Below are 15,289 nucleotides of genomic sequence, written 5' to 3' on the forward strand. Positions count from 1 at the left end.
GTCTCGTGGATACATTATATACTCAATTAGGTGACAAAATTGAAAATACACACTTTTTAATTTTTGAATCGATTTCACACGTCTCGTGGATACATTGTATATTCAATTAGGTGACAAAATTGAAAATACACACCTTTTAATTTTTGAATCGATTTAACACGTCTCGTGGATACATTGTATACTCAATTAGGTGACAAAATTGAAAATACACACTTTTTAATTTTTGAATCGATTTAACACGTCTTATGGATACATTATATACTCAATTAGGTGACAAAATTGAAAATACACACTTTTTAATTTTTGAATCGTCTCGTGGATACATTATATACTCAATTAGGTGACAAAATTGAAAATACACACTTTTTAATTTTTGAATCGATTTGACACGTCTCGTGGATACATTATATACTCAATTAGGTGACAAAATTGAAAATACACACTTTTTAATTTTTGAATCGATTTAACACGTCTCGTGGATACATTGTATGCTCAATTAGGTGACAAAATTGAAAATACACACTTTTTAATTTTTGAATCGATTTCACACGTCTTATGGATACATTGTATACTCAATTAGGTGACAAAATTGAAAATATCGTCTCAGTGATATCGAGCCACCCTTGTGAACCACCGCGTTACGATATTGTCAGCACGGTATTATTGCCATGATAAAATCGATCATGCGTAGGCCGCCTTACCGCGAACCTCGGATGAATGGCGGTCTCGCATCCATTTCGAAAGTGTTTAACAATTCAATTGGCGAAGCAGCGCAAAAGATATACGTAATGGTGGATTGAGAGAGAGTGAGAAAGAGAAAGAGAGAGAAAGAGAGAGATGCAGACAGTGATTTACCGGTCGGTAATACAAGGGAATTGCTGTTCCCTTTCGAATCACTTTTGACTTGCCAGCGCATAGAGCGCACAGTAGCTATCAATTATAAACGTTTGATTTTTCCGGCTTGCTCTTCAATTATCGCGGACTACGTCAACGTGACTGATTGCGTTTGTGTCGACAGAGGAGGTGAGAGAGGTTAAAAAAAAAAAGAAAGAAAAAAAAAACAATAGAAAAAAGAAAAAAAAAGGCTGGAACAGGCCGACGATCGCGTCCCAATAAATATCCTTCGCTCGTGTCGAACCGCGCCCACTTCAAATACTTTAATTACTTCGCCTATAAGCCTCGTTTATCATCGTTAGTCGGCACGTTCGACCCGAAGCCATTAGTGTCGGTTACCCACCTCTTTCCGTTTTTTTCTTCGCGTTCCCGAGCCGCGAATGCAGTTCGTTTGTCCCCATGGACGGCCACCGTGTGCAACAAACGTTTCCCGATGGCTCAGATTGATACGATGGTAACCTGCGATAAATCCCGCGGTATACGGCCACGAGAATCTGTCGCGAACAACCAGTAGACGGCGAATCGTTCCCCTTTAAACGCAAATGCATCCGGTCAAGGACGTACCAAGTGTTAACCCCGTTTAAACCGTTTAAGCTACTCTCAACACCCCTCTCCTGTTTCTTATCCCTTGCGTGCAAATCCCGCGAACACGCGCCCTCTCTCGCTCGAGTGTAAACGAATACGGGGTGAGATTTACTAACAACGTATCGATGTTGTTCACGGACGGAGAAACGGTTGGTAATTATTAAAAAAAAAAAAAAGAAAAAAGGGGAGGTCTCACTGATTTTTAATGATTTTTTAATACTACTGGAACGGATGCCTTCTGTAGGTTTGTGCCCGTAGTAGTACGTGTGCAAGCGTTGGATCGTCGATTGTCTGCTGTTTGTATCAAGCACGTCGATTTGAGTAGTGGGGAATAAAGCAACTAACCTGAACATTACTCAAATTTAAGTGTTGTATCTAGTAGTAGTAATCGTTTGTTTAAAGAACTTCGGAAACTAAATTTGAGCAATGGATGTATGGTATAGAAAAAGAATATTGAAAGTATCGATTTTTACAAGGCGTTTGAAAATCATCGATTGTTCTGAATTGTTGAATTTCCGATACCATCTAAAGATGATACAACAAAAATTATTTCTAGTAGTCGTATGCATGTATGTGTATATATATGTATATATGAATGTATGTATGTGTATATATAGAATGTCTTTCTAGAATTTTCTAGAAGATTCAATTCCACGGGTACGTGTTGTTTATTAAACAATATAAAAGTTCGTTATCATGACCAATAGCAATTTAGTTAGTCTGAAAGGTAATCTTGTAAAGAACGCACGTAAAAGATGTACCTTGCAGAATATTAGTAAAATTTGATTTAAAGATAATAGAAATAGAAATAAAATAGAAATAGAATAGAAATATAATAGAAATATAATAGAAATGAAATAGAAATGAAATAGAAATATAATAGAAATAAAATAGAAATACCGAGCTATTATTTAATGGCACCCATAACCCAAAAACCCAATATAAATAATTACCAAAACGGTCTTGAACGGTTTGTCGAATTTACAAGGTTATAAATAAGGGTTAAAAGTAGGTTACAAATAAAATATCAAGTATCGGTAGCCACTTTGAGAAAAGATGCGGGAACTATACTTGAACCAACCAGATGAGTCAGCGGATATGAATAAATGCATGTGATCGACCCATGGATAAAACAAGACCGAATTAACAATCTGTCTTCTTCTATCGTATTGAATTCCACGCGAACGTTTGTTTTTCTTTACCGATTCGTCTCGTTGGACCGAGTATACACTTGAAAGCATCATCTGTCATCTATGGATCGCTATCCGATTCCTGAGTTAACCCATTTGCATCCTAGTATTATAGGGGAAATATCGACCACTCGGTAACCCAATATCGACCACCACTTTCAGTTTTTTTTGTCGTAACTTGGGCTAAAGTTGGTAAAATAGAGCTTCTAAAAAGTGATTTGTAACGTAAACGTTATTTAATGTAAGGAGCAGAATTTGTTTTTGAAAATTGTAAATTTCAAAAAATGTTGTTGGTAAAATCGAATTTGTTGTTGGTAAAATAGAGCTTCTAAAAAGTGATTTGTAACGTAAACGTTATTTAATGTAAGGAGCAGAATTTGTTTTTGAAAATTGTAAATTTCAAAAGCTGTTGTTGGTAAAATAGAGCTTCTAAAAAGTGATTTGTAACATAAACGTTATTTAACGTACGGAGGAGAATTTGTTTTTGAAAATTGAACAAGGATTAATAATTCTTAAAAATGGAAATGTGATTTATTGCAAATGAAAAATTACCCGAGCATTATTGACCACTTAATACCTAAAAGTCTATTAATCTGATCGACCGATTATTTGGTTCGTTGATTTTTAGTTATCAAGTGATTAACAGTACTAGGAAATATTAGCAAAAGACGTTTTTACGTTAATATAGAATGGCATTATTTAAAATTTATTTTTACAAACATCACAAATAAAATAATTAATATCTTTCTAGTGCAGTACACAAGTATTCAACCTTCACATTGGATGCATTGCATCCAATCTTCGTTGAGTGATTCTTAGGCATAATTCATTGGGTGACTTTGTCACTCAAGTACTTTTGTATATTATTTACTAATATTATCTTGTTTCTTTTTATCTGTCTGTAGTTTTTTTAGTCATCGAAGTGAGAATTTTTTTGCACGATATTGAGTGCCGGTAGATACCGTGAAACCTTTTTATATATACATATGTATACGCACTCTTTACCTAGCCGTTATCACCAAGATGTATATTTTTTACGCGCGTTCACATTGTAAGCAAAGCGTTCAGAAGTGTTGTGTAATTTGTTTATCACAAAAAAGAGAAAAAGAAACGATTTATCGGTACGATAATTATCAAGTGTCTTCATTGACCATTTAAATACTATCGTACTCTAGCAAAGTTGTTTGCTCTCGTTGTTATCAACAAATATATAAACAAATGTTTCTTCGAGACTTTTTCATCTCACGTGTTTATCATCTTTGTTCCTTTTTCTTTCTATTACGGAACACTGAATTCTTATCACGAAGTAGCCGACATCCGATGTACATACACGGTGAATATATTTTCTAACCAAAAAAGAGGAGAGAAAAAAAAATATATACACACATGAACTTTATTCTCTATAATATATATCATACACATGAACTTCTTTATTCTCATTCTAGAGAAAATCGCTAAAATATTAAGTTTGCAATAGTTTCTGAAATATTAAAATATTTAGGTTTAATAAAAGGAAATTGGCGATCGCAGCGTATTTTTCATTCTCTCGCGGGATGCAAACGCGTTAAAGGGGACGCGATGCCACGTACAAAGGAAATGTGAACAGTGGCGATTGGACTGTGAACGAGACACGTTTCGATACTCTCCATATTGTACACTTACTTCTGAAATCGATACTCTTGTATCGTATCATTCCATAGAATGTCTTCAAACCAGTTGAGACCGATTGAGACACATTGCTAGCGTATCGAGGACATTGTTATCGATTGCGCAACGTATGGTTGCTAATTTGGTTACATTTACAATTTGTCGAAAATAAAAGCAGCGATCGTAACGTACGATAATCGGTACGTCAGAGTGTCTATCCCTGTTGGTCGTCAACTGTCAAACGCAGGAAGATCGGACTCGTTTCGCGATTCTCTGTCTTATTTACTCCCAAAGTAACCCGTTTATTCTCTTCGTCGACCAGTGCATGCGAGCTTCGCCCTCGACCCAAGATAAAAAGGTTACCCCGACAAAAATCGGTAAACAAATGGACCCGTTTGGCGACATGCGAGCAGAGATTATCGTTACTGCGAAAATACGTTCAAACTGCGCGTTGAGCGTCGTTTCGGTTAACGAGTTCTAACACTGTTCTACGCTGAGCAGTGCATCGTACGACGACGCGAATACACTATCTCTGTTACAAATTAACCTAATGAAGCTACGTTGAGATCGAGATACGCTCACAAGGAATTCTCGATATCGCGGCACTATGATTTATCGCAGTGTTTCTCAAACCACGCGTAGAAATATTTTATAGATTTTTCAAATTTTATCGCGCTCTTCGTAATTTTCGTTACGGAAATAAATAACTTGTTTTCTTAAACTATACTTGGTTACTTTATATTCGATGCAGTTATTTTTTTCCTAGTAAACAGAAACGTATGCAAAAGTGTAGTACGATTCTATCGATTTTAAACATTTTTCTTTCAGACATTATTGTGTCGCAGGTATCATATTAAATTCAAAGCGTAAATTACATTCAAGACGATTGAGAAATATTGGTTTATTGGAAGAATACAGCGGACAAGAATTTGGCAATATTGGTTCGGAGGTTAGGACGCAGCTTTTTAATTTCGTGTACGGAATAAAGGACGGTCGTTAGGGGTAAGAAATAATTAAGGTTGGGAAGTCGATTGTTAGCACATGGAATTTGAAAAATTACGGAAACTGACCCTAGATTCAATAAAAAAAAAAAAAATCAATAATGTGTTCATGTTGAACGTATTTGACGTTTTGAGTGTTCCACGAGCATCGATTTATAAGAGGGTTGTTATCGAAATTCAGAATTTGTGCGTCTGGATCTTACGAAATATTTGCATTGTTTCTTTCAAACTGTATTTAAATACTGCGTTAATAATCGTAGTTGCACGAAACGCGTTCAAGGATCGTGCCTCGACAGCTCGTCTCTTTAACATCGAATTTCGCTTACCTCCTTCAAAGCTTAGTTCGCCATTTTGCGGTAACCTGACAAGGAACATCGTATCTGTCCTGCTCAACTGTTCGATTATTTTTGTTTACATTTCGAGAGAAGCAAACGCGGAAACGACGTTTATTATTTGCCCTTAGAACAAAGGGATCGTGGAATCCGTGACTTTTTGTTTCACCAGCCCCTCGTTTCTTTCTTCTCGTTCTTTTTCTAGGACCCTGGTGAAGAGCATCGAAGACAGACGCTAATAACGACGCCTTTGCTCTTCGACCCGTGTTGCAGTGTAAACACTTGCTTAACGCGACTTTGAAGATAAAGCTGGTAGAGAGACAGGGGCGCGATAATAACGGATGGAGTGGTGTACTCTTTTTCTCTAAGTGTTTACATGCTTTTTTCTCTTCTTCTGTCGTAGATACGGGATTAGGGTGGATCCGAGGCAATGGATTTTATTCCTCAGCGGCAAATACGAGGGCGGTGAGGAACATCCGTCGATTCTGCTCATCATCTGTAAGTCATTGTGTTACTCTTTCGTTTTAAGATGTAACCTCGCTTTCGGGACTGTTGGTTTCGTTTTCATCGAGCGGTTCAAATTTCGAGAAACTATCCTTCGAAGTTTCGGGCCCTTTCGGTGCATTTTTGGAAACCGACGAAGCTGAAGACTAACTTTGAAGAGTCAGTGGCCAGCAATTTTTCTTTCGTGATTTGTCAAAATTGAAAACCGTACGGGTTGTAACGAACGCAATATTCAATACATCGATTATTCGACTTTCGATTATCCGGTTCATAAAGTTTAATTTATAGGATAGAATTTGTAACTTTCGACGACGAAACTTTTTCTTTATTCTTTAATTTCTTTCCTCTCGTGAATAAACGTGCACGCGTGCACACACACATCCTTGCAATAATTTGCTTACATTTCGAAGGAACTTGCATCGTTAAGGTACGATCGATCGTGGAAACAAAATTGCTCCTTTCAACTTGTCGCTTGTTTTTACTCGTTTTTGTCACTAGAGAGTATTTTTCAAGTAACCACTTATTGCGTGTCTCATATCTCTTATATACGTATTACTCTTTAAATTTCTACATTTTGGCTAAATGAACGTTTCGATGGATCTCGAATGAACAATTGAAGGGCTATGGATTCCTCGACACAATAGAAAGGTACATAGTAAGGATACATAGTTCCAGTGATAGTAACGATTTTTCTCTTGGTTTAAATTCCACTCCGATTTGACTTTAAACATATGTCTCGTGGTTTTTAATTTCCCCAAGATTGGTCGAGAAATGAAAAATTCCTTCGAAATTAACCTTGAACTCTTCCTCGTTATATTTACTCGGTTTTATCGAGACGGGGACATTCATCTCGCACGATTACATTATTCCTTGGCTTCTGTTCGTTCGCGAGACCGGTGGCAGAGGACGGAGGGAAAATGTGGGTGAAAAGTGACTCGTTCTGAAAAGGTAATACGTCTGAGGAGCGCGAACAAAAAGTGCTAATTTAAATGTTAAAGTAATTAACGTTGTGACGTCCACCGGCCGTGGATGTTCCGAAATAACGTGCACGGTCTCTTTAGAGGTGCGGCGCGGTTACTTGTTAAATTTCAAAGATACTCATAATTCGCCAAGGTATATTTAACACTCCCCTACTTGTCCATTGTAACACGAAAGTTCAAAGAGACGACGGGAGGGTCCGGTCTGTAGATAACCGACGACCCTGGGCGTCCGGTTAAATTCAAATTTATCGTTAAACGCGAGCCGCTAAAGCGTCGTTTAAGCTCGACTTTAAAGGCTCGAAATTTAGCGCGGACGGCGTCGCGTCGGGTATAAATTTCGACGCTCTATCTGCTCTAGCCACGGACACGAGCCCTACTCGACGTGTATTGTCTTTTTACTACCGCGCGGTGCACGTGGTTATCCGCGTTCTCGTCCTGAATCGTGACACAGGCTGTCCTCGCGGATGTTGGTAATTATTTAGAAAAGGGTCTTACCAATTTCGATGATTTTTTAATACGTTTTTTTTTTTCTTTTTTATTTACTCAGTACAGGGTTATTAGCAGCATGCACATTGGTGTGTGTACTAACAGAACGAAAAAAGAATGGTATACATGAATTAAAGATTAACCGATCATACAAAACGATACATAAATAGATGCTTATAACTAGTGATTGTATAGAATAATTTGTTGAATACGTTGTAGAGATTGTGGGATTATGGAATTGTTTAGCACAAGAGAAAATGTAAATAGGACGTTTATTTTTTGGATAAATATAATACAGTCGTGCAGCGGAGTATGGTTATGAACAACTGAATAGATTGTAACGATCGCGTCGGCACACCAATGGAAAAAATAGGAAAGCCGGTATCGAGCTTATTCACCATTCCTTGACTTATCAAGTACTGCATGGTTCAATGTGGTTGTATTCAAACAGAGATTAACATTTCAAACATCTGTTTCTTATACGTATAATCATCAGTTGGATTTGGTTCCCGAGATTTTCGAGAAAAATGTTTCAAAACTTTTCCAACCGAACAAATATATACGTGTCAACATTTGATCGTGTCGTCTTTTTCATCTATAATTGCTCGAACACGTCTCTACATGCTTTTGGTATTTTTTCGACAGTTTCCGTATATTTATGGGTCGTCATACCATGCGGATGGCATAATCAAATATTCGTATATATAATTATTTATTTACTTAGTATACAATTATTTTGATACATGAACGCAATTTTTTTCAATTCAAGAAACTTTCTTCTAACAGCTTTTCTTCACGTATCGAAGCACGTGTAAGAAAATCGTATTTATAAATGAGATTGCCTAGTGATGTCGATGTTTAATCGATTTCTTCAAAAATCAATTTTTTTGTACCGGTAAATCGACTTTGTGTATCGATTTTTTCGCGACTGAATTTTTGGCAAATAGATTTTTTAATCCTCGATCAGTATCGATTCGAGAAATTGATTTTTATTATAACGTGATTCAGCATCCTTGCTATCCAATGAAGGTGGTGATTTTTAGACCCGATACGGCACGAATTGTTCGTCGAAGTTCGTCTTTGTTTGTGGAGACCGTAGAGAAGAACAAGTGAAGAGAAAAAAGTCCGGAGAGTCGAGAAATAATACTAATGCAATGATCAAACTTTTTTATGGTACCTTATTTTTTAACAAAATTTCCACCATTCTATTTCCGAAGTTTTTCAACTAAAATGAAACCGGGCGCGTTATAATTCAGATTGTATTTACTTATTTAATTCATTAAATATCGTTTCATTATATATACTAAAATTTATAATTCATCAAATTATGTGGTTCTTGAGCTTATTTTAATTAGAAAAAGCTCACGAGTACGCTGGTCGAAGTTTCGTTGATAAAAAGATTTGTTAAAAAAGATAACTACCCCGTAGTTCCTTTCTCGCAGTTATCCAAATAGTTGGAAAATACGCATAGGGATCGATATTTGTAAAGTTAGAACAGGGTCGACGATATATTTCAAACAGATAAAACAAAAAGGATCGATAACGAGTATTTCACCGCAGTTTGTTCCACGCTCGCGTTTCGACCGATTCTTTGCTCGTTGTATTCGTCCTAAATTCTACATACACACGTACACATACACTCTCGTCGTATTTTGGAAAAGGTCGTGTACACTCCTTGGAAATAAACACACGCTCGGTCTCTTCTGTCCAGTTCCAAACACTCGGTTTCGCAACCGATTCCAGAATAGTTCGAACACGCACATACGTACACACAGTTTGTTAACCTTCTCACACACGTTTCACTCTGGATCGGTGTTTTTCAAAATAAAGGACGACAACAGGAGACATCTACAACAGATCGTTGTTAACGAAGTAAGTTCAAACACTAATCAAAGATTCAACAATTATTAAATTTCAAACCGTAAGATTACTTCGTTATAAAATATTCCAAAATTTCGATAACCCTGACTTATACAATTTTCGATACTATTCTAATTCGACAACGAACATTCGCAAAAATATTATTCATTAGATCCACAATTTCAATTTTTCACGAGGACTCGGAACAAATCCTTCCGAAACATTAAAGAGTTCCAAGATGAATCGATTTTGTTTGAAAAAGTCAAATATTGAATTAATCCATTCCATGCTCGTAGTCTCTATATAATGCGTCGACAAATCGCGTCAAACTCCTCGATCCGATTCCAAACAACGACTCACGAATGCATCGACGTCCCTAAGGTTAAACCTCAATGGCGTAGCATTATCGAGACCTGTTTCGGTTTCTCACCAACGACGTTCCAGTGTCTTCCATCGACCCGATGAACTCGGTGCTGATAATTTATCAGCGGCTCGGTGTTTCGTCATTAATTTTCGCGAACAATCGAGCGCGGAATTTCTGGTCGTCGTTGACTCACTCGATTAAGGGTGCAACGTTTCAAACACTCCGCTTACGGGGTAACTTCCGCTCGAACACGACCCAACACAACAAGTAGCGGCAAGTGACCTACTAGAAACCGTCCCGGTAAGTTGCGCCAATTTCCCGATACTCCTCGACTCTCAAAGCTAATTATCCCTGGCGATTAGGTTCCGAAATTAATTTCTCCGTGGAAACTTTCTCCCTCTGTGCCTTTACAAAGAACCTTGTGGCCCCGATTCTGTGGGTCGATGATTTCGGGAACACCTCGTGAACGCCGTTTAAACTCTCGTTCCGCAGCTGCATCGGGGATAGGTGGTTGTAGGTAGATTGTGCAAACTCGCACGTGGAGGCCGGTTAGGATTCCACGTACGGGCGGAGTGTGGAGGCACATGGGCTGAAAAGGGGCTGCGAAGTACCGAGGTAACTACGGATGAGAATCAGTGGCGGATTTATACTTCGGGAGGCCCGAGGCGTTTGGAAATTTTCCGATCCCTGTTAACCCTTTGCACTCGAGAGGTGACTCTCGTTCACCATTTGATTCGATGCGGTAATTCGAGAGGCGACTCTCGGTCATCATTAGGTTTGACGCGGTAAGTCGAGTGGTGACGATTTTTATTTAAGTTTGATTTCTTCGGAACTTGAAGCGTCGATGCCAATGAAGCTTCGCGGATGGGTTTCCAAGCTATCTATGCGTAACCTTACAAAGTGTGGAACGATGTACCCTCAAACGGTTATAAGATTTTTTTTATTTCAAATTAATCCGTGATCACGGATCTGCGTTTTCGGCGTCAGTCTGAGCTTGGCAGTCGTGGCAATAAAAATATTATTTTCAAATTTTTCGAGCCCTATGAGCATGGAATGTGGTAACGAAATTATCTCGAGCGAAGATGAGTTTGATTTTTCCCTGTTAAACGATGAAATTACGTCTGTGAGTAGAGCACTTGACGATAGAGAGACGTTTAGAAATATGTTTCATTAATTCGTATATTGTCTAAAGTGGTAAAAAAAAAACGAGAAAAGAACAACCGCTTGGTTGTCCGCAGTACGTAAAAACTTTAGTTAACCAATTGAGGGAATAAAATTCAAGTAATTTTTTTTTTTTTGAGATTTAAGATGTAATAAATTTCTATATACTCGAATTCAAATACTCTTTGTATGTGAAATCATTTTAAGTTAGCTGTAAGGTATACACCAAATGTGAGTCAAATCGTCTCGAGTTACTTATAGGCCCCAGCGAAAAAGGCCTCGAGTGCAAAGGGTTAAGTAATAATTCCGGATCGGTTACGGTACCAAGATGGGATATCGAGGTTCTTTAATTCTCTCGTTTATGAAGAGATCTCTTTAAGAGACACTATAGTTACTTCATTGTGATATGAAATATTATTATTTTCGCTTGAACGTCGAACCGATTAATCGTAAGAAACTTATGAAAACAATCATCGTGACCCATCGGATTCTATTTCGTCATGACCTAAACATTTGTCATTTAGAGTTTAGAACGACTCGTGTTATCGTATCGTGTTTGTCTACCGCCTGTGCGTAAATCCGTCACTGATGGGGATGGTAAAAAAGGGAGGAGTTGGCCTTGCATTATTTACACGCGAGGGAAGGTAATACTCATAGGGAAGTACGGTTAATAGCTTTCATATTTTAGAATCTTCGCCACGGCTGCCCCTCGGCCCTTCTTTCCTTGCTGCAGGACCTTCGTTTCTCCCCCGAACCCTCTTTTCGTACCCTTCTTGTCCATTCGTTCGAGCGAATGCACCCTACTCCGAGCATGTTTCTTGTATCCCGGTGGTATCTCGTGGTCTCTCTCTCTCTCTCTCTCTCTCTCTCTCTCTGTACTTTTCTCTCTTTCGTTCTTAGCCTCTGTCTCTCTGGTTCGTTCGCTCACTCGCGTAATAATTTTCATGGCGGCTGGCCGGGCCGTACCGAGATTGCTTTTTAAACGGCCCTCCAGCTAGGATCTCTCGGCCTTCGCGGCTCGCTGTTTCACGATTAGGGGATTAATTATTCCGTGGACGGTGTGGAGCAGGAATCGGGCCGTTTAACGGCACGCCTCGTGATTTATTCGGTGCCGCGTTGATTAGCAGCCGCCTGACATATTTCGCTGTGGTTCCATCCGGTTCGCAGGGCTCACCCAGACCCTCATTTTTTTCGAGTTTAATTAATTTCCCACGAAGTAGAAATTGCACGGGGCGTGGAGCGGGACGCGAAGTGAGCTCGTTTCGGTCAGTGAATTTTCGTTGTTGCGATTTCCAGGCCGGGTTCGTACGTGCGCGCGCAACGAACGCGCTCGACATTCGAAACGTCGATTCATCGATACGACGAACGCGAACGTAATCAATTACCGAGAAAAGTAACGCCTCGAATCGGATCCCAAGTAGCGTCGAGCGACAAAATCGTTCGTTAAACCTTTCACGAGTACCATTGGCTCAAATCGCGTCAAATAACGTGTAACGGTGTATGGTATGGCTTGAACTGAATCATTCCAGCGATAAAGTTGTACCACATTTTGTTTGAATAACTAACCGTGTGTTCGATTATCGTTACTATTCACGTGAATAATATCCGATGGAAATACTTCGAATTGTAACGGATAATATTTTATTCTTCTATACGTGTAATATATATTAAGTGAAGTGTCTCTATTGACAACGAAAATTCTTAAAGAAATTTTTTCGGTTATAAAGATTGCTCTGTAGTATATCTACTATTTTGCTCAACATGCGTGTACTTTCATTAAAATCAAATTTACAGGCTCGAGGAATTTACTTATGATACAGCATACGAATATTTTTGCGAGCCACTGTTGAAACTATACGCTCGGGGGTTAGAAATATCTTCAATCGATTTGTATATTTTGTGGAAATTGGCGAAACAAGTCGTATAAACGAAGCGAATAATCGTGTGGTCGTCTACGATACGTAACGATTCTTATCGATCAATTGAGACATTTCCGATGAACTTGTGGTCGAGTTTCTACTTTGATCTCCACTTTCAATGAAATCCGTTTGAATGGAAAACTTTGTGTTATTCTAACAGGGATAAAGAATGTTTGCAACTGTTGCAAGGTTTGTTTTTGCAGAAGCAAGCTCGGTGAAAGACACGAACACGAAACAGCGTAAATATTATTGCGATATTTGTCCCGATAAAGTTAGAATGCTTCTTGGAGATTGTTTTGTAAATTGTTGTACAGATAAAAAATGCAGAGCTTGAAATCATCATTCGTAACGACTTGTCAAGTTTTGTTAGTATATACTTTAATACTAACCGTACTATACTCAGTCGAACGAGCGTTTTAAAATTTGATTTAAAGTTCTCCATTAATTGTTAGTTCTTTCATTTGTTTCACTTTACGTTATTTTACGTAGTTCGGGATCAGCTGCATTTCTTTCGGAAAAATATGATCTTTATTCCATAACCGATCAAATGACCGGCTATGGTAAAAATATGTATAGACGTTGTATATACAGACACTTTATTTAATATATATTACATGTATAGAAGAATAAAATATTATCCGTTACAATTCGAAGTATTTCCATCGGATATTATTTACGTCAATAGTAACGATAATCGAACACACGGTTAGTTATTCAAATATGTATATATAAACTGCTGGTACGATTAATGTTGACCTTCTTAAGTGCAATTCAATATATTGTAGTTATGACAGTACTCTCAAGCGTGTATCGTTTCTTCTTCATACGCACCCTAATCTTTCGTCCAGCTGGACGCTCATACGTTAGAGCCCCGATCGCAAGAGGTCAATTTAGCACGCGTGCACCTAATCGATAACTGGCGTTACGTATTTCGTTACAGACAGCTACTGTGATTGTTTTCGTACGAGATACAATGTTGTGCACTCTTCACTATCGATACTTACCTATTAAATTATTGTTCTGAATGTGTGCAGAAGATACATTAAACATCTGTAGTGAAATCCATAATGATAATTATCACTTAGGTGCACATGTAAGTTCTGAATTCATTTTCAAATGCATTTTTCTCGAAAACGAAGCTTTCGATGCAATTTTGTTATTCTATATCTTCGTCTGATTTTGAGCCATAGAATTCTCTTGACTCCATTTGTACCATCAATTTTTTATTCCATGGTGTGTAGAGGATACGGAAAATATGTTCGTTTATTTATTAACGCAATAATCTACCTACTTCGCAATATTAATTGACTCAATAATAAAAAAAAAATGAGCAAACAATTTAGATTTGCACACTGAAGAATTTCAGAAAAAATATGAGCGCTTTTGATAAGGGAACGAAACCTTTTACGTACTATGAATATATATATAGTTAGATGCACGCGTACTGGATGATTTTCAAATGCACTTTCCTCGAAAATGAAGTCTCCGATGCAATTTTGCTATCTTGTATTCTCGTCTTATTTTGAGCCAAGGAATATCCCTGACCCCCTTTGTACTACGAATTTTGTCTCACGGTATATAACGAGCATGCGTAAGACACTCGTTTGCGACTGTTTGTGAAGTTTTCCTTGTGAAATTTCAACAAAAACTTTCGCGATCTTTGTTTTGGACTTTCTAAACTTCCTCGGGAAATTGGTCAATAAAAGAGCTTGCGACCCGAGAGAAGGCCTACAAGCAAGTATTTTATGAACAACGGTTAACGGACAAAATCACGATTAATTTTCCGAATATTACTTCCAGTATAGTTTGACTATTAAGATGGAAGAATGTTTTAAGTGAGCGCGTTGGAGACGAGGAACAAACGTCGAGTTTTGTCGTCGATTGTAATCGATTTATGCGTTCGAGACAAGTGTCAGGTTTAAAATAATACTGGAAGTATTTCAAGCGATATTAATTACGATATTTGGAATTTCAGGACGGTTTTAATTTGTTATTTCATTGAAAAATTTCACGGTAAATATTTATCCACAATTTTAGTGCTTACCTTTATGTTTTAACGATTTAAATAAGTAAATATAGTCAAGAGCGTAGTTGCTTGTTGCGTCGACGAATAAAATAATAACGAAAATAATCGGTGTAATTATTGTGCATCAATATCATAGTAAGGCATCGAAGAATAAAACGCAAACGTTGTTAAACGTTGAACTGAATTACGAATAAGTTTGTAAATTTTGTAGACGACAGTCCAACATATCTATATACATGTATAAAGATCTGTACATGATCGGTTTGAAACAGTCTTTTTAATAAAATAATCTTTTTGTATAGAATTTAAAAAAATTAAGAATTCCTTCTAGCGTTGAACT

At 37.7% G+C, this 15,289-nt stretch overlaps 1 protein-coding gene across 3 annotated transcripts in view; it reads left to right on the forward strand.

Annotated features, from left to right (window-relative positions):
• Positions 1 to 15,289, forward strand: part of Mdy (diacylglycerol O-acyltransferase) — a 243,134-nt gene that overhangs the window by 63,728 nt on the left and 164,117 nt on the right. For all 3 annotated transcript variants that reach the window (XR_012993772.1, XM_076324416.1, XM_076324417.1), the window contains exon 3: positions 6,053 to 6,147. Coding sequence is in view for 2 of the 3 variants with exons in the window: in XM_076324416.1 (XP_076180531.1) it covers positions 6,053 to 6,147 (95 nt within the window). In the remaining variant the exon portion in view is untranslated. The remainder of the gene's footprint in view (positions 1 to 6,052; positions 6,148 to 15,289) is intronic.

The sequence above is a fragment of the Ptiloglossa arizonensis genome, chromosome 12, assembly GCF_051014685.1.
Source record: "Ptiloglossa arizonensis isolate GNS036 chromosome 12, iyPtiAriz1_principal, whole genome shotgun sequence".
In the NCBI taxonomy this organism is placed as follows: Eukaryota; Metazoa; Arthropoda; class Insecta; order Hymenoptera; family Colletidae; genus Ptiloglossa; species Ptiloglossa arizonensis.